Source organism: Pistacia vera, unplaced genomic scaffold (genome assembly GCF_008641045.1).
Source record: "Pistacia vera cultivar Batoury unplaced genomic scaffold, PisVer_v2 Contig462, whole genome shotgun sequence".
Taxonomy (NCBI): domain Eukaryota; kingdom Viridiplantae; phylum Streptophyta; class Magnoliopsida; order Sapindales; family Anacardiaceae; genus Pistacia; species Pistacia vera.
In genome coordinates, this window is record NW_022196293.1 from 1,662,225 (window position 1) to 1,689,150 (window position 26,926).

General features: G+C 31.7%; 2 protein-coding genes and 1 pseudogene across 4 annotated transcripts; 2 read left to right on the forward strand and 1 right to left on the reverse strand.

Annotated features, from left to right (window-relative positions):
- Positions 1 to 1,396: 1,396 nt before the first annotated feature.
- LOC116145591 (COX assembly mitochondrial protein 2 homolog) lies at positions 1,397 to 4,179 on the forward strand. Of its 3 annotated transcripts, none has more exons than XM_031431044.1 (4): positions 1,397 to 1,662; positions 2,789 to 2,856; positions 3,580 to 3,684; positions 3,772 to 4,179. In XM_031431044.1, the coding sequence occupies exons 2-4, from the start codon at positions 2,812 to 2,814 to the stop codon at positions 3,865 to 3,867; spliced, it is 246 nt and encodes an 81-aa protein (XP_031286904.1). In that variant the 5' UTR covers positions 1,397 to 1,662; positions 2,789 to 2,811; the 3' UTR covers positions 3,868 to 4,179. The 3 variants fall into 3 exon arrangements, with proteins under 3 accessions (XP_031286904.1, XP_031286905.1, XP_031286906.1); XM_031431045.1 differs by having other exon boundaries at positions 1,397 to 1,612; XM_031431046.1 differs by lacking the exon at positions 1,397 to 1,662 and adding an exon at positions 2,536 to 2,711.
- A 513-nt stretch (positions 4,180 to 4,692) lies between these two features.
- On the reverse strand, positions 4,693 to 7,450 carry LOC116145545 (uncharacterized protein At5g08430-like). Its single transcript, XM_031430995.1, has 7 exons — positions 7,264 to 7,450; positions 6,140 to 7,037; positions 5,865 to 5,968; positions 5,549 to 5,608; positions 5,218 to 5,268; positions 4,900 to 4,983; positions 4,693 to 4,751 (listed from the first exon to the last, which is right to left on the reverse strand). The coding sequence occupies exons 1-7, from the start codon at positions 7,441 to 7,443 to the stop codon at positions 4,704 to 4,706; spliced, it is 1,425 nt and encodes a 474-aa protein (XP_031286855.1). The 5' UTR covers positions 7,444 to 7,450; the 3' UTR covers positions 4,693 to 4,703.
- A 9,815-nt stretch (positions 7,451 to 17,265) lies between these two features.
- Positions 17,266 to 23,702, forward strand: LOC116145537 (annotated as a pseudogene).
- Positions 23,703 to 26,926: the final 3,224 nt, after the last annotated feature.

Here is a 26,926-nt window from a genome sequence, read left to right on the forward strand (position 1 = left end):
TCTTTGATCTACCCTAACTTTAAGTATGTAAAGCGCCCCCTATAATTTGTTAATTATAACTTCCTCCTCTATGAGTATCCTAAATGTCCCTTAAATTTTGTTTAATTACTCTAACCTCCCCTAGCAAAGGGGTGGTTAGCAATAATTAGAGAAAACTTTAGAGGAGATGAGCCAAAATTTTCAAACTAAAGGGGTTTCTTATAATAACAAAAATCTCAGCGGTGATATTATGGGTGCGTTTGGTTCATTATTTTGGATAGGATTTTGGGAATAATTTTGGGTAGTTGGATAGAGGAGTATTACGAGATAAAATTTAAAAATTTATGAAAAAAACCCCAAGGTTTGCTAATTTAATTAAACACCCAAATATGTAAAATGACAAAAATACCCCCACCACCTACAGTGCCAGATTCCGGCCACCACTGCCGAAATCTGGCCGAAAAATTTTGTTACGACACAGACCGGTCGGATCTGTGTCGTAATGCATCACTATGGCCTTTTCCGACCAGATCCACCACGAATCTAGCCGGAAAAGGCCAGATCTACGCCCAAATATGGTCGTCGACGGCCGCAAAGGTCCATCTTTGGCGGTCAGTGACGGCCAAAGATATGGCCATCGTTTTCGGTCAACGATAGCCAACTTTTGGCCGTCGGTGATCCATTTCAGCGACGGCCAAATCCACTATGGATCTGGCCGGAAACGACCAAATTGGTGAATAACCTATCAGTTCCGGGCTTGGTTTAAGCCATTGTGATAGATTTCAGCTACCACCGATGATGGTTGCCAGAATCTGGCAAGTATGGATAGATGGGTGTGTTTTTGCTAATTTTTAAACTTTTTTCTAGGGGGTATTGAGTGAAATTAATAAACTTAAGGGGTCTAAAAGTAATTTAAAAAATTCACTAATATTTCTGGAATAATGTGTCAAACAATATTTGGGGAATATGATTTGGAATATGGGTAGAAATACTGAACCAAACGCACAATTAGCAACTTGGCCTTCGTTGACCATCAACGATGGTCATTTCTTTGGCCGTCGCTGACGGCTAGATCCATTGTGGATCTGACCGGAGAAGGTCAGATCGGTGAATAACCGATCAATTTCGGGCTTGGTTTAAGCTGTTGTGATAGATTCCAGCTGGTGGTTGTCGGAATCTGGCAAGTATGGATGGGTGGGGGTGTTTTTTGCTAATTTTTAAACTTTTTTTTGGAGGGTATTGAGTGAAATTAATAAACTTAAGGGGTTTAAAAGTAATTTAAAAAATTCACTAATATTTCTGAAATAATGTGCCAAACAATATTTGAGAAATATAATTGGGAATATGGGTAGAAATACTGAACCAAACGCACAATTAGCCCGTGAAAATCCTTAACTATGGATATTTCTAACAAACCCCAACGTTCTTCATTTTCTCACAAAAATCCATCTATTCTCTCCTATAAATCGATGATTTTAATGACACCTAACTAAAGTGGAAGCAGCCCATCAGCTTTAGAGCTTTCTGAAACTCTCTTTCAGATCCCAGACGAAACGCGGCGTTTCATTCATCACTTCACAACTCTTACCTCAATTTCACAATCTATCTAGTTTGTCTCTCTATCTCACCACCGGTAAGACACAGAAGAAACCGCAAATTACCCGCCATTAATAGACCAAAATGGTGCGTTTCGCCCCTCTTTCTCTGTTGATTTGCTGTTGCTTTATTGTATTGATTTTTTTATTCTTTGTAATTTTTTTCAGATAAATTAAAGAAAAAGAAGAATANTGTGTGTTTCACCAAAATTTTGATTAAACGCAGAATGAGATCACTCACACTTATGCTCACATATTATTGTTTTTCAATGTAATTTTTGTTTATTGGAGTTGATTTGAATAATTATTAATTTTAATTATATAATGGACAGAGAGTATTCAGTTAATCTCAAGTGGATTGATGAGACAATATTATAACTGATGAAGCTGGACATATGTTGGTGGTTTATGATGATCCTTCGGACCAACGATCATTGTCTTTAGATGATACATACAAAGTTATATTTTTAAGTTTTTAATAAAAGTAACCATTTCAAATGTAAATTTTCCAAAAATCTCTTAGAAAATATATCTAAATATTAAAATTTCTTGTAAAATAATTAAAGTTGACTCTTTTTTAGGAAAAAGGTTGGTCTCTGACCTACCCTAACTTTAAGTATATTGAAAAAGCACCCCCTATAATTTATTAATTATAACCTCCTGCTCTATGAGTATCTTAAATGTCCCTTAAATTTTGCTTAATTACCTAACCTCCCCTAGCAAGGGGGTGGTTAGCAATAATTAGAGAAAACTTTAGAGGAGATGAGGCAAAATTTTCAAACTAAAGGGGTTTCTTGTAATAACAAAAATCTCAGCGGTGATGTTATAATTAGCCCGTGAAAATCCTTAACTATGGATCTTTTAATAAACCTCAACGTTCTTCATTTTCTCACAAAAATCCATCTATTACCTCCTATAAATCGAAGATTTTAATGACACCAAACTAAAGTGGAAGCAGCCCATCAGCTTTAGAGCTTTCTGAAACTCTCTTTCAGATCCCTGACGAAACGCGGCGTTTCATTCATCACTTCACAACTCTTACCTCAATGTCACACTCTATCTAGCTTGTCTCTCTGTATCACCACCGGTAAGAAAGAGAAGGAACCGCAAATTACCCGCCATTAACAGATCAAAACGGTGCGTTTCGCCCCTCTTTCTCTGTTGATTTGCTGTTGCTTTATTGTATTGATTTTTTTATTCTTAATTTTTTTCAGATAAATTAAAGAAAAAGAAGAATATGCATCCTCCTTTGACGTTGCATAGACACCCCATGTGTGCTGAAGTGAGTTTTATTGCCTTTATTTTTATTTATTTTGTGGTTTTGGAAGTGCTTTTTCAGAAGTGCTTTTGATTGTTGATGTTTCTGGAAAAGCACCCAGTTAGGAAAGATTGGCTAAAAGGGTGCATCTGAAAGTGCTTTTCCTAATTTCAAAAAGAGTTTTTTTTTTTTTGGATTCTGTCTTTTTTGTAGTGTTTTGGCTGGTTTTAGACAGAAGCGCTTCTTGTTAGAGAATTTTCTGGTGTTTTTATATAAACTGTTTTGCTCCAAATGCTTTTGTATAATTACTTTGAAATAGATTTGGGAGTTCGTTTAGCAATTTCACCTTTTTTAATCTTAATAAAAAAGTGCTTCTGCGTTTAGTTGTTCAATAGTGTTTTCAATATAAGTGCTTCAAAATAAATTTTTGGAGTTGTTTTGGCAATTCCGTTTTGTTTTCTCTTTAAATAAAAAGGGCTTTTAGGTCTGTTGAAGTACTTTCAAATACATTTGGAGGTTCTTCTTGTGTAGAATTTGGTGTGCAATAGAGAAAAGCGCTTCTAGGTTTATGAACATTTAAGGTGTTTTTACTTGAGAGTGCTTTTTATAAAAGTACTCCGAAATGCATGACTTAAACGCCGCAAAATGGGTTAAAAACAGCACTTTTGAATGAAGTATTTCCAAATGCACACTAGATATAATTTATAACTAGAAGTTTATTTAATTCTGGTCTTCATTGAATATCAGATTATTGAGGAGTTTCAGAAATGTCATATAGACCATCCTATTGGGAAATTCTTTGGCGAATGTACAGAACTCAAAATAAAGCTTGACCGATGTTTTCCACAAGAAGTGAATTATATTGATTGTATAACACTTTTCTGTTTCTGTTTGAAGTCCATATATGTCTTGTGATAAAACCTTGAGTTTATTTCATAGAAAGCGGTGAAGCGCAAGGTGAACTTCGAGGAGAGTAAGAAATTGAGAGAAAGGCTTCAAGCATTGAGGAAGGAAAATGCTGAAGCAGAAGCTTAATATTGATTGTTACTGCATATCAGGTCACAGTTTATAATTATTGGTTTAGTAACCTGATAAATGACCAGTGGTTGATTGCATTAAGTTTACCAGAACTTTCATCTCAGAATGGTCAATGCTTAGTTTCAAGTAGGGCTTTTAGTTTTTTAGTTTTCAGAATCTCCTGAATAGCTTTACATATCCGAATTCAAAACCATTGTTTTCATAGAAATCTTTGTCACATTAAGAACCCAAATTCAAAACTAAAACCTCTGTCAATCCCTACAATCTTTGAGAAACAAGAAACCTGTCTGAGTTAAAAATGGGTCATTATAAATCTATCATTACTGAGTATTGAAAGTTTGAAACCAGATTTGCTGTAAGTTATCTGTTACTGCTAAAATGGCTCTAGAAATTGCTTTCCACAACCAGTATCTTCAATTACTGGTTTGATTGCAGGGAAATGCTATGTAATTGGTGTGGTAAAGTTACAGGATGAATACATATCCATGGATCAGTCCCTCAGACCATGATCTTAAGGACCGAATTTTGCATATTGTATATCATACTACTTGATTAGATGCAATTTGGCATATGATATGTTGCCAACTTTGATCACATAAATAAACCATCAGAAACTTCATTACAAAATTTTGAACAGCATATCTGAAAAAGATTTGCCATCCATAATCAGATCTAATCAAAAGATCTTTCTCAGTTTCTCATAGATCAAATTAGAAAACTTCATAGCCATAACAGAGCAATACGGTAATCAAATTAGAAAACCTAAGCATTTTTCTGTAGATTCCTCGCAAAAGGGTTCAGGTTCTACTTCGTCTGAAATTACTTGAGGAGCCTCATTTTGTAACCGTGCTTGCTCTGATGGTGTCTGAAGCAGCAGCAGACTATCCATTTACTCGGCAACTGTATACAAAAGATGCATGTTAAGGATCAATAACCCTTTTTACTAATGTCTATAGAGAAAGGTGACTTGGATATGATGCATCATTATATATTAGGATGAAAACTACGCAATGGAATAAGAAATAACACCATCAAAGGATATTCTCTCCTCCATCCCTTCTCATTTGCTCTATCAATGCGCTTTTGTAATGAAACCAGCTCCCTCGTAATCCACTATGTTTTCATGGAAAATGCCAAACGGGAAAAATTATATCAAAAGCAAGTGAAGGAAAAATATTGAAGTTCACATGATCTGGAAAATAAAAGATATTGAGGAGCATTTAAAAGTACAATGAAATGTAATCATTCAACAGAATTTAGAAAGCATATCAACACTAAAATGGAGCATCAAAAGTTACCAAAAAAAAACAGTGACTATATTAAGAAAGTTGACTAAAAGTTACACACATGTTTAGTTATATCCTCATGCAAGCTTCTCGCCTTACGGTCAAGTTCCACCTGCAGTTAACACATTCCAGTCAAGAGGCTGTATAAAATGCTTTACTTTTATGTTGATTTACTCACCACCTTATTATGAGACAACGTTGCACTTGATATGTAAGTTCTAAACAAAAATGCGATAGCCCTAAGAGACAATAGCTCCAAGAAAAAGTTAGCAGAACTAAATCTCATGATACACTACAAATATTTTATCAATGCACATTGGTGTGCTGCCAGAAATGATGCATATGAAGTTAATGATTGCAAATCAAATTGCCGAGAGTATGAAAAAACTTACAACAGTTGGCCTTTTCAAAAGGCCGTTTATCACTCTCTGCCGCAAATCCTCACACTCATCCTGCAAATAATAACACTTAATAACTATAATATTATTATGATTTTCGATAGTTTCGTATGGATTCAAAGAACTTCTCTTTTTTCTTCTATCTTTGTTTTCCTTTTTGGGGTGACAGATGACAAACTAGCTGTTTTATCAGTTAAAAAAGACTGAAACTTTTAATTGTGTTCCATAGTTTGTCTTATATGCGTTAAACTCTTTTGTTTGTACGTATCAAATCTTTCTGGAAAGGAATACAAACTAACGTTGTCTTTACCTCATGGAAGTCATCGTCTGACAACTTGGAAATGGATAACTCTTTCACCCTATTGGAAAGTTGAAGAAGAATTTCTGATTTCAAGCTTGATGGTCTCTTAATGTCTGTACTAATTTAAGATGATAATGTGCAGAATGTCAATCGACTAAGCCAAAAGACACTAGTACAATATAAAGTAGCATTCTGGGGTAAAAGAATTCAAATAAACTGATTATGAAGGAATCCAATAGTGGGATAAATTAGCTGAACTATTATAGTTGTTGCCAAGACATTACCTATAACTTGAACAAGCTGATGAGAATTTTTCTGCAAATAATCATTTGGGTCCGATTTCAATCTCACAAAACTTCCAATTACTTTAGCATCGAAAGTTTCTGGTTGCTTCGCAAGATCCTCCACTAAACTCCTCCTTAAGTAGACAAGCTTGATATTCTTAGGGACTACAGAAGCAAAACAGCTTTTCTGGACTTCTGCAGCTACTTCCTTGTGATCAGATTTTTTAAATGAGCTTAATTTTTCCATTCTTTTTTCCACCACTGAGTCACATTCATCAACAGTTTCCAAACTACTTTTAGATTCATCCTCCGAATGATCTATGTTCTCAGCAAGGTCGGCAGTCAGTCGGTTATATATACTGTTTCTATTCACTGACTTCCTTCCCAAGAGAGGCTGCAGCCTTGCATCACAAATGATAATTTTCTTTCTTTCCGGGTGAAAAAGCCGGTTTTCCTTGCAGTATTCGGTAATAATGGTTGTAATATCATACAGCGAGAGTTCACAGGTTGTATCTTTACCAATGGAATCAAGAAAGTCTAGTAGGGTTTTTGATCCCCACCCAATGAACTCCCTTTTCTTTGAACTCGCCTTTCTTTTCGTGGCAGATTGCTTTCTTTTTGATCTATTCCTCTTCCCAATTTTCTTGTCGTCTGCTGTGTCACCTAAATCATCATAATCAGATACAACGAGTTGACTTTCATCTACAAAATCTTCAATATCTTCTTCCCCTTCATCATATTCATATGAATCAGGAGACCTATGATTTCTCCCCTTCTTCAATAGATTATATGCCGAAATAACATGTTCTGTAGTTAAGCCTTCTTTTTCCTTTACTATCTGCCAATACCCATTAAAATAGAACTCTATTGTGTCTTTAGCATAGAAATCTATTTTTTCCTGCTGAAAAAGAAAACAAACGGAAAACACAAATAATAAGATTGGTTAACTTCTATAGGGCCAAGCCATGACTGGTCTCTTCTACACAAATTATTAATAAGAGTAAACTAAATTAACCCAAAGCCTAAATATTAAAAGATCACAATAAAACTAGAAAGCTTGGTCTGGAAGCAACATCACAATGTTAAAAGTACTTTCCACACGACTATTTACAAACTATCCATACCCCAATTGAGTTAACATCTTTCTTTTCTTCTATAAGCACCACAAGCTCTAAGCAATTTTCGCAGAATCCTTTACTCCCTCTAACTACTGCGAACCCAGAATCACAGAGGCAGTGTCCACATACAGCAGACGGGCAGCACAAGCAACAAAACTTAAAACTTCGGAGCTTTCTTGCATTCATAGCAAAAATTCCAACCTGAAATAAGAATTATCATTTCAAAAGCTAGCACCGAGACATACTACAAACTGATGCAAGAAAGAAAAGGTAAAAACAAATGAAGAAAGAGAAAATTCTATCAAAAAGTAAACTTGTCTGTTGTCCATAGTCTATTTCACGAGAGTAAGCACCAAACTGTTGATGTTAAAAGTACACTACATATTCAAATTCATATGGATGAAAGGGAAGGAATTCTTCTCCTAGCCAATAGTATTTTTCTTCCAAACCATGCAAGACTGTAATGTACATGTTGCTAGGAACATTAAGCGATGTATCTATAAACATCAGGCATTGTGCAGAAACATGAAATAGAGGAAAATAGAAAGTATGGCAGAAGAATTGGCAGTCCAGCACAATGCACATACGCAAAACTATGTTATTACATTTTGGTTTAAGAAAATCATAGATTAAAACTTTTAAGTATAGTGATTGCACCTTAATTTGTATGGCAGCTTCCCAAGAGCATGACAACACCAGCCATCGTGTAAAATATGATGATACAAATAAGGCCGAACAACTCCTTCCCCCAAAGTTTGCTTTAAAGACAATTCACCACCCAAAAGTTTCTAAATGACAATTCATTACCCAAAAAGTTTCAAAATGATTGTAAAGGCAAAAACACCCTATCCCTTTAAATCCAAAACTTAAAACTAGACCTGCCAGAAAAGGACAAGAGCAAAACACCCTATTGCCAACCTCGATAGATCGAAAAACAGAAGCCAAAACCCACACACCCAACCTGCCCACAGCAAACATTAGCCCACATCCAAAGCACCCTCCGATTGGACAAAAACACATTCACGATCTACTCCATTCAAGCAACAAAATCATAAACTCATCATCATCTCACAAAATTTAATAGTAAAATCATAAATTCATTTCAACACCATAGTCATAGACCCATAATCTATAGTAAATCATATTAGAAAAATAAAATCACACACCTATAAATTTATTATTAGAAAAGAAGATATGAGAGTAGTTTTGAAATAAAATGGGACTGAAGAAGAAGAAGAAGAAGAGGAAAAAGTTGTGAGTGTAGAATATACCATGTCAATCCGGCCAAACCTCGGAGGGTTTTAAAGAATTATTCCAAAAAGGAGAATAATTATAAATAGAGTAAACGACATATTCCCAACCAAGGTTTAACAAAATTCTAAGTTGGTACTCCAAATTCTATTTATTCCAATTCTCACCCTTAAAGTGACGAAAAATCGTTGGATATAATGGTTCAGGGGTAAATTGATCATTTTGCAGGAGGAGGCGCACATTAGTAGATCGCTGCCCCTAATAGTGCTCCATGCATGTTAGCCAACATCGCCCCCAATGTTTTTCACCATTTTCTGACCATTCTTCCATCCAAAATCAACTTGTTACCACCATTTGAACCTTCATCTTCCCCTCTACGAAATCTTACCCCTCACAACCCCTCATCACTCATTAATCGCCAACCACGACAGTCGTCGCATACGACTGGTTTTTATCAGTCTCCATTGGGGAATGACGACTAAATGGTTGTTGGGGATATGTGAGTTTTAGAGAGTTGGAGACGCTAGTTCCAATGGTGATGTCCAATTGGATTTTTGTCACTGGAATCCAGCGAAACCATAAGCCTTACTATGCCAACGATCAGAGGGGCCAATGAGTCAGGAACCAGAGGGGTTTGGGACGACGAACGATGGGAAAGGTGACAGAGGTGACTAGGGGGTTCAATGCCATTAGAAACAGCCCAGATCTGACAAAAACCGAGAGGGTGTGCAGTCACCGAGAGTGTAATGGAAGTAATTTGAAAATAAGATAGTTAATTTTATTTTCAAATTTACTCTTGTAAAGTGTTATTATAAGGGTGCGCAGTCACCGAGAGTGTAATGGAAGTAATTTGAAAATAAGATAGTTAATTTTATTTTCAAATTTACTCTTGTATAGGTTATTATAAGGGTGGGAATTGGAATAAATGAAACTTGGGGTATCAATAGGTTTTCGACAAACTTTGGGTGCGAATGTGTCGTTTACTCTTCTAAATATGAAAAAGAATCAAAATGATTGGACATATGACATTCAGTCTTGAGTAAGCATTAAATGGCGTCTGGCTTAAAGCATGAATTAGATGAAAATCTTCTTGAAATTATTCTCTATAGAAAAAATAAAAAATAAAAATCAGCCTCGCAAAGGGAAAATTACATTGAGATATTACGCTTTTCTAAATTGGATAGCGCCAATATAGCCTTAATAATTTAGTATTCGAATCGAATTATAGATACATAACTTTATGCCTTGACATTTTAAGAAATTACATTTACCCCCTATAGCTAATGACTTGATCTTGCATAATTAACGAAATATCGACGAAAAAATATTCAAGTAATTGCAATATAAATTTCCGAATATAAATATTTGAATGTACATTATTCATCTTTTTTTTTTTTAAATTTAAAATTGTAGTAATTTTAATTAAAAAATTGTAGATGCTTTGTTTTTCTTAAGCTTAAATTTGTCTCTAATTTTTGCCTTTTTTAAATATAATGAAAAGGGTAAAAAAATACTTTTGCAAATAATACAAGGTTAAAAAGGAAGCGGTTATAATTATGTAATATGCTGGATAACTTAATTATAATAAATAATTATATATAAAATTAATAAATATTGGAATTTTATAATTGACTATTCTTAGAGCATCTTCAAATGACTCTTTATATAACTCAAACTCTTTATTATAAAGAGTCTATCCACAAAAATAAGAGTCCGATATACTCTTTATCTTTAAAATATAAATTATTTAGAGAGTCAAATTTCACTCTCTATCCTAATTTTAATTAATAAACTACAAACTCCTATGCATTTTATTTATTAATTCTCTCTCCCATTAAGCCTCTTTCTTAAAAATAAAGAATATCTTCATTAAATTTAAAGAGTCTATTAGATTTGAATAAAAATTGTATTTTTTATATTTAAAAATTAACGAAGATGTCTTTTATTTATATGAAAGATGTTATTCAAAATAAAGAACACCACTGGAGATACACTTAATGGCTTCATTCATATCAATGAAAAAAAGATAAATATTGTGAAAGTTATATAGTCACAAATATGATAGGTAGCCATTAACATAAGATCTCTAGACAATCCACTCAAATGACTATAGTCTTATCATCCAACCACAATTCCTTTGATTCTAATTTTTTTTTTTTTTTTTTTGGTATTAATTAGTTTTATAAAATATACTATTAAAATATTAAATTACAATAAAGGTAAGAAATGACATAATCAACATTTTATTTTACCTAATCATATTGAAACTTCAATGAAAATAACTATTTGAAATATTTTCTCTTCTTTCCAGTATTTTTGTGGTCCATTTCCTAATATTCATCTTTTAAAGGCATCCTTTTTATTTGTCAGAGAGGGATAAACTGTTGTTCTTTAATTACCTCCATTATTCCTATTGAAAAGAAATTTATCAAGTGTCAATCTTAATATATGAAGCAATTCAATGTAAAATGTGAGTGTAAAGTCATATAACTTCACCTTTTTTTTTTTTTTTTGTTTTTTTAAATGACCAAGGATGTTTGGACCAGTTTGTGTGCACCTCAACTAATCCTCCGAGACCCTAAAACTACCGACTAGATAATAGCTCCAGTGACAACTCTTATTAAGGGTTGTGTGGGTTCAAACTTAGGAGACCATATTAGATCCTCCTCTATCAAGGGAATTTGAATTTAAGGGACCATATTGGATCGTCGTTTACTCTTTTACCATCAAGTCATCCAGTGGTGGTTGAACTAACACAATTACATGCATAACTTAACGTAAAATTCATTATTTTATTTCAATCAAATAATTTGTGGTATATAAAATCAACCCAAAACTCATATATAAACTTACTTTACTGTTAAATCAAAACAATTTCTTGTTGGAATTATGCATAAAATTGACATAAACATAGGAATTTTTATTGGCACATTCATAAGAGTTACCAATTCCATATCCATTTATCTTAATTGTTGTTAATAATAATTATAAAAAATTTTATTGGGCCAGAAAGGCCAATGGAATGGGGTAGGTTAAAGAATGAAAACCCATTAAGAGTGGTGAATTTAGAGTTATTTGGGAAAATGTCCAAGAAGCCTGAGTGCATCTTAAATAGGCCCATAATAATATATAAATATACGTTTATATATTAGTTAAATTTGATATTTTTGATACAATATTTTAAGTGATAAAATTTTACATGATAGTGATAAAGTGTTATTTTATTATATATTTTATAAAAATCATCATACTGATAATATTGTCATTATCACAATAATATAATATTGATAAAACTTAATCAATTGATAAACGAATTATTAACTTAATAAATATTATTTCCAAATAATTTATCAATATTTTTGTAATAATCAATAATCACCTATATAGATAGTGAAATTATTTGAAATAAAAAATTTATGATAAGATTGAGGATGTGTACAAAGAAACTTGAAGGAATCATCTTTTTGTACAAAATGAAACTTCAAGGAATGAACTTCTAATGAAAAATTTTGAAGTCTTTAATCTTTATTTTGTTTGTTGAAACCCTATATTTGTTATATAGGGTTTCAACAATGGTCTATGCCACCACCGGAAATGGCCAGTAATTCACCGATCTGGCCTTGTCGGAAAAAGCCAAATCTGACGTGAAAATGCCAGATTTGAGAGGAAAGTGACGACCAAAGAAATGGTCGTCGTTGACTGTCAACGATGGCCACATCGAGTGTTACGTCTGTCGTCGACCAGATCTGGCCGTAGATTTGGCCTTTTTTGGCCAGATCTGTTGTGGATTTGGCTGAAAAAGATCATATCAACTCTTTATCCGCCAAATCCAACCAATCTATAGTGTAACGCAATTTTTGGCCAGATTCTGGCAGTGGTGGCCGGAATCTGGCACTGCGGGTGGTGGGGTATTTTTGTTATTTTACAAAATTTTTATATATTGAGATATTTAGTTAAATTAGCAAACTTAGGGGTTTTTTTATAAATTTTTAAAAAATTAAAATATCAAACTTTTAAGGACATTTTAGTCTTTTCACCATTAACAAACGGAAATCATTAACAGCAGATGATGGAAGGTACCTGTTTGTCGTTTTGAAACCTTTTGGGTACTAATGTAGTTTCACCAAACGTTGGGTCGTTTCCCTAATTATAAAAGGAAAACCAGAAAATTTTAGAAAGAAAACCAGAAAGACTCGGCGTCAACTAAAGGAAAACTTCTTTAAGAAATTATAAAAAGAAAACCAAAAGACTCGACGTCAACTAAAAGGCTATGAAAGACGTGAGATAGTCTTGGTCTTTGATGGGGACAAGGGAGGGATGAAGAACCGTGCATGTCTTTATTGGGTTGAGAATGAAAAGTAACAATATAGCATTTAATTATCAAATAAAAAAATAGATAAATATAATAAACATGAAATTTTGTGTTCTTTATTTAATTACTTGTCAAGCAAGATTTATTTATTTATTTTTGCAAAGCCTATCCCTTCTCGATATCTTCATTTAATTACTTGGCAAGCAAGATTTGATTTATTTATTTATTTTGTGCAAAGCTTATGCCTTCTCCTACCATAATAAGGTTAGAAAATCTAGAAATTTCCAAAATATTAACATAACTTCAAATAATAAAAGGACTTGTCACCCAAGTCAAGTCACATCGGATCTCCAAGTAGAAACAAGTCCAGACACATTTGATTTTAGGAGTAGCATATACATTGGTAAAAAAGCCGAAGCCATCTCAACTTTTCTATATAATTTCAAAGTCTTGAAAAGTGTGTTTCCATTCACATTTTCTCACTTGTATGATTAGTTTGAGCACAAGATGGATTTTCCGTAAACGTTCTCTTTATTTTATTAATAATTTAGGTGAATCAAATTTAAAATTTTTTAAATAATATATTCAAAAGTTTTAGTTGATCATTGAATCATTAAGTGATAATTTTTATGATTTTTATTGAATAAAATTCCTCTTTAAATAATATTTACCCAATATTTATACTTCATTAATATTTTTTAGTTTCATGAATTTGGATTTGTGGTCAAGGTAAGAGAGAGATTAATGGATTGAGGGTTTTCGGTTTAAGGAAATGAAGAACAGCTGGGACGCCATGCAACCACAGGCAAACTCACCTAATATTGTGGAAAAGTGTTAAATTATTGAACCTCTCCATACTAAAGATGAAAACGAAATCTATTGAGCTGAATTTGTCTTACCATAAAAAAGTTATATATATATATATATATATATATTTTTTTTTTTTTTTTTTACCTTTGCACACACCTCACTTAATTTTTAGGGTTTATTCAACACTTAACAAGCTTAAAAGATAAGATAAGTCATAATATGATAGATAATCTAAGTTTGAAACTTAAAAACTCAATTAAAAAAACAAATTTTTTTTACTACCAGATTAATTCCTTAAATATTTTAATTGATAATGAGACCTAATTATTAATATTTAATAATAGAACAAGAGACACGTGTCTTTCTCTGGACATATTCAATAATAGGCCCAGTTATTAATAAGTAGTGTGATTGAATTATTGAATCAGCGTTTCGTATAAGGAGAAACTTGAAGGAAATTTGACATATTTGAAGAAATTACTCAGAACTTGCACAAAACTTCTTTAAGAAATTATAATTATATAGAGTGAATCACATGTACTGACATGCTCGCTTAGGAAAAAGAAAAAGATAATTCAAAGACTGAATAGTTGTTGTGTAATTTTCTCTAAAACTTCTTGGAAAATCAAAGACTCAGAGAGAGGTGTAATTTCCTGGAAACTTATTGAACGTTTGGTGGTATTTACTCCACTCTTTCCTGTATAGTTTTCTTTGAAGACTGTGAGAATTAAGGAGCGAACAATCGGTGAATCCAAAACGACCTTATTGATATATTTAATAATTTTTTTAAAAAGAACAAATTAAAAGTGTTGTAAATGAACTAAGAAGAATAATTCAAAAATACAAATAATATCTTTCATCTATAATTCAAGATTTTTATTTATAAACAATTTAAAACTATTCTCTCTTTCTCATGTGGGTTTTGCATAAAATAGTTATTGCCCCCACCTGTGCTTCATTTTCATACCCTCTAATGGAATCTACGCGGAAAATTTTCGAATAAATTATTCTATAACGCGTTATTTGTATATTATCTAATAAAATATTATTATGTAGATATATATAGATAACCAGAAAAATTAACTAAACAGCAGTTACGTTGAAAAACCTTGAGAGCACTGCACTGGTATTAAATTTTCAGCACAAAGTTGTTGGCTAGTCTTTGTAACTCTAAGATTTGGTGAAACAGCTTAGAAGACTTTTCAGCACAAAGTTGTTGGCTGGTCTTTGCAAAGCTTTGTAAAAAGTCAATGTGCAATAGTTTATCAAAGACTTAGTCTGTAAAAGTTAATTCACTTGGACTCCGGTTGGTTTTGAAAATATTGAATTAACAGAAAAATAAAAATAAAAATTATCTTGAAGGTAGATAATTTTAAAAGATTAAGTGAATGTTATATTAATATATTTGATTAAATTAGTGAATATAAATAATTAAGATATTTAGCTAGAAAGGATAAAATATTATTGAGAGAAATTTTACTAAATTGTCTTTCATTTTTAATATTATTATTATTCTTAGTTGAATAAATTCTTTTAACCCCCTATATTTGAGAATTTAGCTAACTCTTAGTTGTCGTTAACCGACAACGACAGCCATATCTTTGGCTATTACTGACGGCCAGATCTGGCCGTTGATCTGCCATTTTCTAGCCATATCTGTGTTGGATTTGGCCGAAAAAAGGTCAGATCGACGCACGATCAACCAGATCCGACCGGTCTGTGTCGAACACTAGATTCTTACCAGATTCTGGTGGTGGTGGTCGAAATCTGGCATTGTGGGTGTGTGAGGGTGTTTTTGTTATTTTAAAAAGTTTTTATATATTAGGGTATTTAGTTAAATTAGCAAACCTAAAAGGTTTTTTTTGTTAATTTTTAAATTTTACTTCGTAATAATCACCCAACTTAACTATTCAATACTATATTTAAAATTCCATCTAAAATAACAAACCAAACAAAATGGGGTAGGTTAAAAAATGAAATCCATTAAGAGTGGTGAATTTAGAATTTTTTTAGAAAATGTTCAAGAAGCCTGAGTGCATGTTAAATAGACCCCGAATATTATATAAATATACATTTATTTATTAACCTCATACATGGAAAAGAGTGCTCTTGTATTAACCTCATCTAACTCTCTCTCTCTCTCTCTCTCTCTCTCTCTCTCATGTGGGTTTTGCCATAAAATAGTTTCATTTTCATACCCTCTAATGGAATCTATGTGGAAAATTTTCGAATAAATTATTCTATATCTAATAAAATATTATTATGTAGATTTATATAGCTTAAATAGAAATAAATGATGTGATAGAGGTTGAACAGACGAAATTCGCTGGCATTTTGACTGATGCATTTCTTTCTTTGAAACAATTACCCAATTAAAACTGATCACGGAAAACTTAATATTTAAGAAAATAAAATGTAAAACAAAAAATAGAGGTCTTTAGTCTTTACCAACGTTAATATTTAAGCAAAATTTGTAATTACTTTTATACATAAATTCAACTCATTTATTACTTAATTAATTACTTTTTATACTAATAACAAAAATATATACCTTATTGGTGATCTTTAATAATTTTTAAAAAAGAACAATCTAAAAGTGTTGAAATGAACTAATAAGAATAATTCAAAAATATAATAATATCTATCATCTATAATTCAAGATTTTTATTTATAAATAATTTAAACTATCATCTATAATTCAAGATTTTTATTCATAAATATTTAAATTATAATAAAATCTAATTAAAACATACTTAGATCATACTAAATGGTGTTAAACTTGGTTATTTTTGTTCTTTTTATTTTATAAGGGTATTATGTTAAGTCATGCTGTTTTATGAGAAAATTTATTCTTTAAACAAAAATCCTTTTATTATAAAGTTATAAGTATCAAAACTGCAATAATAGAATAATTTAGTAATTTAAAAAACTCATAACAATGTAAATTTGATGGCTCATTCATAACTCACGTTACACCTCTTCAAGATTACAATTTACTCCCTTTAAAGAATTACTAAAAAAAAAAAAAAAAATCACAAATCTCGGCACCAGATAAAAGTCTATAAAACGTGAGATAGTCTTGGTCTTGGTTTTTGATGGGGAACGGGAGGGGCAGAGAACAGTACATGTCTTCTAATGTGAATACAAAAGCATTCACATTACAATTGATGCGATATTTATTGGGTTGAGATAAAAGTACTTTAATTATCAAATTTAAAATAAAAAAAAAAAAAAAAAAAAAAAAAAAAAAAAAAAAAAAAGCAATGAGGCAGGTACATGACAAGCTCGCCTAGGGAAAAGTTAAAAGGTTATACTTGTCAGAAAGTGGAAATTAAAGACTGGGAGAGAATAGCCGATGTGTAATTTCCTCGATACTTCTTGGAAGTTGGGTAGTATACTATTTACTTTACTCTTTCCTCTATATATATTTGCTCGCATAGGGAAAAGAAAAAAGGTAATTCAAAGACTTGTCATAAAGTGGAAATTCAAAGACTGAGAGAGAATAGTCCTTGTGTAATTTCCTCAAAACTTCTTGAAAGTTAGAGTGGTAATTGCTCTACTCTTTCCTCTATATATATTTTTTAAAAGAGCGTGAAAATTAAGAAGAGAGAAAAATCGAAGAAATTTTTACAGAAGCATTTCTTTCTTTGAAACAATTACCCAATTGAAACTGATCACTCAAAAACACTTTCTCAATACAACTGCAGTGACATCCTCATAGCACTGTAAGTTTAATTTCTCAACAATCTTTGATTTCTTAATTTTTCAACTTTTTTTGTAGTTTGCTTTAGAGTGAAACATTAAATATTTATTTTAAACAAGCTAGCTGATCATGTTTGTTTAGATTTACAAGATTTAAATTAGTGGCTTCTTTTTTATTTTTTTTTTCTTTTTATTATTTTCTGGAAATTGAAAATATATATTTTTGATGAGTGTTGACTGTGAATTACAGTGACGGGTTGGACTTAAGGTTGGCGAGTTTGGATTTTTGGGTTGGTTAAAAATGTTGTGCAACAAGGTTTAGAGTTGTTGTCACGGAGTCTTTTCGACTTTGGAGGCTTTGAAGCGATTTCGACTCACAAGTTAGGCTGTTGAGTCGCGAGATTGGACTTTGTTCATTGCTGAGGGTGTTTAAGAGAGGGCAAACATTTGCGACTGTTTTTGCTTCTGGAGGTAGTTGTCTTCTTTTGTTCTTTTTGTAGTTTAAGTTTACAGCATGGATAAAAATGTGATTTTTGTGTTGTTCTGTTTTATGATTGGGTTAATGCAACAAAAATTTGTTGTTGTTTTGTTTCTTTTTTCTTTTTTTATTTTTATTCTCTTCTGGAAATTGAAAATACGTATAGATGGTCTGCAAGAAGTTAATTACCTTTCCAATTAATTTTTCAGGTTCTATAGAGGACGTATTGTAAACTCATCATGCAAACAGCCTCTTCATCAACATCTTCTTCTTGTCCTTGGAAATATGATGTGTTTCTAAGCTTTAGAGGTGAAGACATAAGGAAGAGCTTCATAGATCATTTGTATAATGCTTTCAATCAGAAAGGATTGCGTGTTTTTAAGGATGATATAGAACTTGAGAGAGGAAAACCCATTTCACCAGAGCTCCTTCATGCAATTGAAAAATCAGAATCTGCAGTTGTTGTTTTTTCAAGAAACTATGCTTCTTCCACATGGTGTTTAGATGAACTTGTTCAAATTGTTCATTGTAAGAATATAAAATTTTTTCCAGTTTTCTATTACGTGCATCCTTCCATGGTTAGAAAACAAACAGGAAAATATGCAAAAGCCTTTGTCGATCGTGAAAAAACTTATAGAGAGGATATTGGAAAGGTGCAGACTTGGAGAAATGCTTTGACAGAGGTGGCCAATCTCGCTGGATTTCACTTAAAGGATGAGTATGTGACAATTATTTCTTCTTCTTTAATGTGAAAAGCTTAGTTATCAAAATGAATTATGAAAATGATATTTATGACTTGATTGTTTAAATGCGTCAGTCATTAGTGTTTCATTAGTGTTGATACTGCAAATTAAGCATTGAATTTCTTATTCAAACCAAGTTTTATCTTTATCAGAAATTTAAAGGTATTCATAGTTTCATACAATGAAATATTTAATTAACAAATTCTTAATTTGTAGAGACAGTATTTAATACTAAATTAATTAATGTAAAAGATAATTAATAAAATAAGATTTTTCATATTTCACCGAGTAATGATAGAAAATGACCGAGGCCAGTAATTAATAACTTGGTTTTTCTTAGACAAGCATGAATACTTTTATTCAATTTTCCTTGTTATTGTAACTAAGACATATAGTATATAATAAGGAAAGTATAGAAATATAACTACAATAGTGACTGAATGCTAAAAGTAAACCTAAACAAAAAGCAAAAATGAAAGTTTCATGTGTATAAACCTATAGGTGTATGTAGATAATTTCTATGATACGCATTATATATTCATTAGTATATTCATGATTAGCTAGTGTCGTAAGTTGTAACAACAATTTTTTCTTGATATTTTCCACTTTTCAGGTCTGAGTCACAATTTATTCAAGACATTTTGAAGGAAATATCAAGTAAATTAAGTTTTTCAAAACACCCAAGTGTTGAGGGCCTAGTAGGCATAGATCCACGTTTGGAAAAACTAAACAAATTTATAAGTCCTCAATCACATGATGTTCGTATGATTGGGATTTGTGGAATGGGAGGAATAGGCAAGACAACAATTGCTAGAGTTGCCTATGACTTGTTTTTTGATAAATTTGAAGGTAGTAGTTTTTTGGCTAATGTTACAGAAATTTCCGAAAAAGATGGTATAGTTTCTTTACAAAAGATGCTTCTTTCGCAAACTCTGATGGGAAGAGATGACATCAACATATACAATATCTTTGATGGAATAGGGATGATTAGAAGGAGGTTGTCGTGTAAGAAGGTTCTTATTATTATAGATGATGTGAACAATCTAAAGCAATTAGAAAAATTAGCTGGCAAGCATGATTGGTTTGGCATGGGCAGTAGGATCATAATAACATCAAGAGACAAAGGATTGTTAAAATCCCATGGAGTAGATGATGTTTATGAGGCTGAGGAATTAAATGATGATGAAGCCCTCCAATTCTTCATTTCAAAAGCCTTTCAGAAACATCAACCTACAGAAAGTTTTAGGGAGTTATCCAAATGCGTTGTACAGTATGCTAGTGGTCTTCCATTAGCTCTTAAAGTTTTGGGCTCCTCTTTGTGTGGAAAAGAAGTTCATGTGTGGAAAGATGCATTGCAAAGACTAAAAAGAGATTGTAATAAAGAAATACTGGAGGTACTTCAAATAAGCTTTGATGGGTTGGAAGAATCAGAGAAAAAAATATTTCTTGATATAGCATGTTTCTTTAAAGAAGAGAATAGAGACTATGTGACAAGAATTCTTGAAAGTTGTGATTTTTCTCCAATTGTTGGAATAGATGTTCTAATCGATAAATCGCTCATAATTATTTAAAATAACAATAGATTATGGATGCACAATTTGTTACAACAAATGGGTCAACAAATTGTCAAGAGAGAGTGCCCCGAAGAGCCTGGAAAATGCAGTAGATTGTGGATGAAAGCAGACATTCGTCATGTATTGACAGAGAACACGGTAAGCAATTCAATTTTGTTATAATCATGTGCACCTTTTCAATATCATTTGCTTTAACTAGTTAAATATCTATATGAGGAGTGAGCTAGTGCACTGTTAGCACAGTAGCTAGCCTCTCTAGATTACACATGCATGTTTAATTTTTGTTTTTGTTTTTTTATTATTATTTTCTGTATTTGTTGACCAATTTGTAGTCCAATTGAACATATTAAAGTTCTTGTTCCTCAAAAACACTTTTATTTCCAAAATTATCTTTTTGTTTGTAGTTAATTTTGTTTCTCCTTAGTTTAGATATCTATGATATACATGAGCATACTAACAAAGAATTAATGATAGGCTTCTTTACTGTAACAAATATAACATGAAACAAAACATTTGTACATTTAATTAGAATAGTAAGATCTATAATTTAAAAAAAAATTGATAATTATTTCTTATATTATTTTGAAAAAGAATAAGGAAAAAAATCAATTAAATATATATCTTAAAAATTCATGAAAGCTTTTAGTATCATTTTATGAGAACAAATTTCTAAATATGTAAAATAAAAATACTTATATTAGATTTTTCTGAAAATGACGGAGACATATATTTAAATTAAAAAAAATATAAAAAACCTATATTATTTAACAATTTTAAAATATAACAATGACGGAAACATATGTTTAACAAATTTCTAAGTATGTAAAATAAAAATACTTCTATTAGATTGTTCAAGTAGACTGCACTCATATCTATATAGATAAATTCATGTGTTATTAATTCTTAACTTGCTTTCTCTCTCTGTCTTGTTTTTGTTTTTTCTTTTATTTCAAGGGAACTGAAGTTGTTGAAGGCATAATACTCAACTTTTCTAAAGAAAAGATCTATTGTTCCGCTAAAGCATTTTCGAAAATGATCAATCTAAGATTACTCAAGATCTGCAATGTTCAACTTCTAGAAGGTCTTGATTACCTTTCCAACAACTTGCGTTTACTTCATTGGGAAGGATATCCTTTAAAATCCTTACCACCAAATTTGCGATTGGACAAAATTATTAAGCTGAATATGGATCATAGCCACATTGAACAATTGCCACAGGGAATAACTGTAAGATTAATTCAATTATACTTTCCTATTTTAATTTTTATGAGTAAAATAACTATATATGGAATATTTTATGCTTTTTATTGTTTAATAAATATAGAAAATTAAGACAACCCACATCTTTGTCTAACTTTTTTTTTTTTTTTTTTTTTTTTTAACAGCCTTTCAACAATTTGAAATCCATCAGTTTTCAAAAGTGTGAGTACCTAATCAAAACACCAGATTTCACATCTGCCCCAAATCTCAAGGATGTGCGTCTTACATCTTGTAAAATGTTGCGTGAGATTCACCCATCCTTGTTGGTTCACAAAAAAATCACTTATTTGAATATGGAGCGTTGTACAAGTCTTACAACTCTGCCAAACCAGATGCATATGGAATCTCTAAGAGGACTTTGTCTATCTTCGTGCTACAAATTGGAGAAGTTTCCAGAGATTGTAGGAAGTATGGATTGTCTACTTATGATGTCTTTAAACAGTACTGCTATTAAAGGACTGCCAATGTCAATTGAACTTTTGCGTGGGCTTCAACAATTTTATTTGTACGACTGCAAAAATCTTGTGAGTCTTCCAGTCACTATAAATGGTTTGAAATCTCTTCAAACATTGGAACTTCGTGGATGCTCCAAACTTGATAACTCGCCAGAGACTTTGGGGCAAGTTGAAAAGCTATCGAGACTTGATGTAAGAGGAACTGCGATAAGACGACCAATGGCGTCCATTTTTCTTATGAAGAATCTTGCAACGTTAAATTTTCGTGGATACAAAAGGCCACTAGCAACATCTTTGTCTTCACTCTTCCTCAAGACTTATAGATTGCCCACTTTGTCAGGTGTGTGCACATCTTTAACAAGCTTAAATCTCGTTGACTGCAATATGGAGGAAGGGGCGATTCCTAATGACTTTTTCGATAGCTTTCCTTCATTAGGGTCCCTAGAACTAAGCAAAAACAATTTTGTTTCACTACCTGGAAGCATCAATCATCTTTCTAAGCTTCACTCTCTTTACTTGGACGGTTGTAAGAGACTTCAATCTCTACCAGAACTTCCATCCAAGATAAGACATATTAAAGTAAATGGTTGTGTAGCACTGGAAACAACATCAAATGCATTAAGGTTATGCAATTCCACGTTGTCAATACTTTCATGTGTAAACTGCTTGAAATTGATCTGCTGCAACAATCCGGCATCTTCAATGCCCAGAGAATTCCTTAAGGTCAGTGTCTTTCTCTTTCTCTCTCTTCATCTTTTGAGTTAAACATCATTGTACAACTTTTCATTCTGTTTTTGAGTGCAGGCAATGTCAAAGCCAACAAACAGAGGTAGGATGCATCGTCAGCCGATTAATGAATTTAAGATGGTTATTCCTGGAAGTGAAATTCCAAAGTGGTTCCAACATCAGAGTGAGACTTCTTCAATTAAAATAGAAAGGCCTCCAGATTCTTGTGATAACAAGATGGTGGGATATGCTGTCTGCTGTGTTTTTTATGTCCATGAGCATCAGCCTACCCCTAGTAAAGGTTATTACATTGGCAGCCATGGGATTGTCTGCGAACTGACCAATATCGATCCATTAAGTGAACCTTGGATTCAGTTTGAAAACAATTTGGGCAAGGCTGTGTTAGACCATCTTTGGCTGTTCTATTTTTGTGCTAGTGCACTCAATCAAGATTTTGTTGAGCTTTCATTTAAATCATGTGGTCCAGGTTTAGAGGTGAAGAAGTGTGGGATACATCCTGTTGACGCTTGATTTTGGACGCCAACGACTCGCACGTGGGAAACGCTGAGCTNCCATGGTAAAGTTTATTACAAGGGCACACATAGCATTTACTGCACAGTGACCAATACCCATCCAGATTATCAAAGACCTTGCATTAATTTTCAAGAGAAGTTGGACAAGGCTGTGTCAGACCATCTTTGGCTGTTCTATTTTTCGGCTGAAAGACTCAATCAAGATTTTGTTGAGCTTTCATTTATACCAATTGGTTCAGAATTGGTGGTGAAGAAGTGTGGGATACATCCAATATATGAGAAAGAAATTGAAGAGTTAAAGCCAAGGGCCAAGAAATCCAATAGCTCCACCTTTTGGAATTCATATGAGTTGGATGAAGATTTTCTTGGATCAACGGCGGATGTTGACTGTGATGAGGCAGAAGACGAAGATGTGATATATTTTTCAGCTGATGATGTACCAATGCAACCTAAAAGATTGAAGAGTTCATAAGTTGATTTGTGGCAATAAATGGGCTGTTGTGAGCTTTCTGTTTGGCTTTGCTATAACATAAGCTTTATGATTGTGTCAATTTTACTTGTGTTTGGATTTAAAAATAATAATTAAAATTTATGGATTTTATTTTATATTTTCTTAAATAATTTCTAGATTTAAAAATAATATTATTAAATATTTTCAATTAATTTTTGTATATTTAATTTAATTTTATATTTAAAATTATAATATTATATTGAATGATAAAAAAAAATTTGTTCATAGTACGAAAATAATTATTTATTGGGTCACAATATTATGACTCAAATTTTTTACTTAATTTTTTGACACATCTTATAAATCATCTATTGTTATTGATCAATCTTGTCATACTAGATTAAAAATGATGAACGATCCACGAAGAGTGCCAAAAAAATTAAATTAAAATTTTAACCTTTACTGTTTAAATAAAGTGTAAAATCATAATTATAATTAATTTTTTTAATGAATATATCTCCCATTCAAGTTTCTTACAATTAATTACTATAAAAATGTCATAATTATTGATATAAATAATGCAAATATTAGAAAAAAGATTAAAATGAAGAAAATTTTAGTATTTATTAATTTAAAAAATGAATGTTAAACTGGTTTTTAAAGTTTTTAAATATTTTTTTAATATAAATATTTTTATTAAATAAATAAAAATGAATATTAGTGTATCAGTCTACAAATTAGTATGAAAAAAGATGATTTGGGGTGGTTCTCATCAAATACACAAATCGCACCAATCACCATTACTCTCCTAAACTAACTTTTATACTATCACTGATTCACATTTCACAGTATCACGAAACAAAAACAGATGAAGTGAGATCTGAGATGAACTGAAGTATCATTATAGCTTACAAGTGAGATCTGAGATGAATTGAAGTATCATTACAACTTACAAGTAAGATCTAAGATGAACTGATGAATTGAAGATGAAATGATAAGGACACTTCGACGGGGACGGCGATTGCAGAGCGGCTGGCGGTGCATGAATTTGGCACACAAGTCGCTTATTGAAGCAAGTAGTGAAGATTGAAGATCTGAAGATGCCGAAGACTGAAGTTCGACAATGGAGGTAGATAGACATAGACTGAATCTCTAAAATGAAAATTGAAATGAATTTGGGAATTTACAAAATGCAGTGACCCGGTTTTGTGCCAAAACCGTTTGGACCGGTGGTTAGCGAGTGGGAGAACCAGTGCATAAGAACCTTTTTATAACTCCGGCACTTCCTACAACTTTTTGAAGGAATACAATTAGTGGTTGGAACTTCATGAAGTAAACCTCTACCATAATATTATAACATTATAAATGATAAAAATATATAATATAATAATTTATTTTTATATATGTTTTGGAAAAAGTTATGTTCATATTTATTATAGCATTTATTATTTAAGAATCTTATTAATAAATTAATGCTTATTTGCTTATAGTTAACCATTTTTGTATAGATTTTTTACCATATATTAAATGAAATTATGCTCCAATTATTCAACTTTGCTCGAGTTTACACATCATATTCACCCATTTGACTCGAGAAAATAACCATTGATATAATAAATTCTTTGCCCTCAAAAAAAGAAGAAAGAAAAAAAGAAAGAGAAGAAAACCTTTAAATTATTATTGGAATGATAAAGTTAATTAATTTAATTTACCTAAAAGATATTGATTTTGACATCATAAGTAGGTCCATCATATTTAGAAACTGGAATAAACAAATGGCCTGCAATTTGCACAAATCCGTTGCAAAACAAATTATAGCAACCAGTTTTATGACCTCCATCCACCTATTTAGATCAATTATTAATTGAATAACAAATAAGAAAAATATATAAATTATTTATGAATAATTTGAAAAGCTAATTGAACTAAGGAGAAAATCAAAACAAAGACACAAGTTTATTAAAAAATAAAAATAGAACACCTAACGATTTAAAACACTTTTTGCCGACTTAGTCAGGTTTGTTGACATCTTTAATAAGATTAAATCTCGTTGACTGCAATATGGAGGAAGGGGCTATTCCTAATGACTTTTCTTTCTTTTTCTAAGTGCAGGCAATGTCAAAGCCAAAAGACAGACCTAGGAGGCATATTATTGAATTTGGGATGGCTATTCCTGGAAGCGAAATTCCAGAGTGGTTCCAACATCAGAGTGAGACTTCTTCAATTAAAATAGAAAGGCCTCCAGATTCTTGTGATAACGAGATGGTGGGATATGCTGTCTGCTGCGTTTTTTATGTCCATGAGCATCAGCCTACCCTAGTAAAAGTTATTACATGGGCAGAAATGGGATTGGCTGCAGAGTGACCAATGTCCATCTAGTTGATGAACCTAGGATTCAATTTGAAGACAATTTGGGCAAGGCTGTGTCAGACCATCTTTGGCTCTTATATTTTTGTGTTGGAGAAGNATAGCAACCAGTTTTATGACCTCCATCCACCTATTTACATAAATTATTAATTGAATAACAAATAAGAAAAATATATAATTATTTATGAATAAATTGAAAAGCTAATTAAACTAAGGAGAAATCAAAATAAGGCACAAGTTTATTAAAAGATAAAAATAGGACACCTAGCGATTTAAAACAGTTTAATTTAACGTTATAAATTGTATAAATGTAAATCTATTTGATTATATAATATAAAAGTCAAACGAGATATTAAAAAAATATCAATAACCTTAAAACATATATCAAAAATCAAAAGACACAAGGAAAGAATTAAGAGAAAAAAAAAAAAAATGTAATCAAGAGATAAAAATCGGTATTGAAAATAAAACCATCTGTTTGAGTTCTCTATTTGTTCAAAGAAAATGTTTAAGTTTGTTTACAAAAAGTAGTTTTGTAATATTATTTTTTTATACATTAGGAATCATATAATTTAAAGGTGGAACCATAAATATTATTTCTTCAAAATGTATATATACATATATTTCCTTAAAATGAAAATGATAAAATTAATTTAAGGCACGTTTTAAAAAATATATTATTAAGACAAATCAACTATTAACTATAAGAAAAGGGACATAAATCTAGTATATATTTTTTGCAATAAAAACAAAAACTTATGGCAGGAAAGTTTGAGAAAAATGAAATTTTGTTGGTTTTTAATCCTTCTACGACGTCGTTCTCTGAGTCATCAAGAGCGATGTTTGGAAAGCGAGAAAGCGTAGGATAAGAAAAATGCGCAGGATATATAAAACGGCTTTCATCACCTCCCTGCGCAAATTAGGGCTACTCTTTGAACAATTCTCAGTTTCAATCAAACGCATCACTGATTTGTTGGTACCTTCCACTTTCAAAATTTTATTTTTAG

Excerpts from the sequence above, each read along its gene's own strand:
- LOC116145591 (XM_031431044.1), top strand. The coding sequence starts at position 2,812 with ATGCATCCTCCTTTGACGTTGCATAGACACCCCATGTGTGCTGAA. Across the intron at positions 2,857-3,579 it reads GACACCCCATGTGTGCTGAA|ATTATTGAGGAGTTTCAGAA; the intron begins GTGAGTTTTATT and ends ATTGAATATCAG. Across the intron at positions 3,685-3,771 it reads ACCGATGTTTTCCACAAGAA|AAAGCGGTGAAGCGCAAGGT; the intron begins GTGAATTATATT and ends TTTATTTCATAG.
- LOC116145545 (XM_031430995.1), bottom strand. The coding sequence starts at position 7,443 with ATGAATGCAAGAAAGCTCCGAAGTTTTAAGTTTTGTTGCTTGTGCTGC. Across the intron at positions 5,609-5,864 it reads CAGACGATGACTTCCATGAG|GATGAGTGTGAGGATTTGCG; the intron begins GTAAAGACAACG and ends TATTATTTGCAG. Across the intron at positions 4,984-5,217 it reads ATGAGGATATAACTAAACAT|TGGATTACGAGGGAGCTGGT; the intron begins GTGTGTAACTTT and ends ATGAAAACATAG.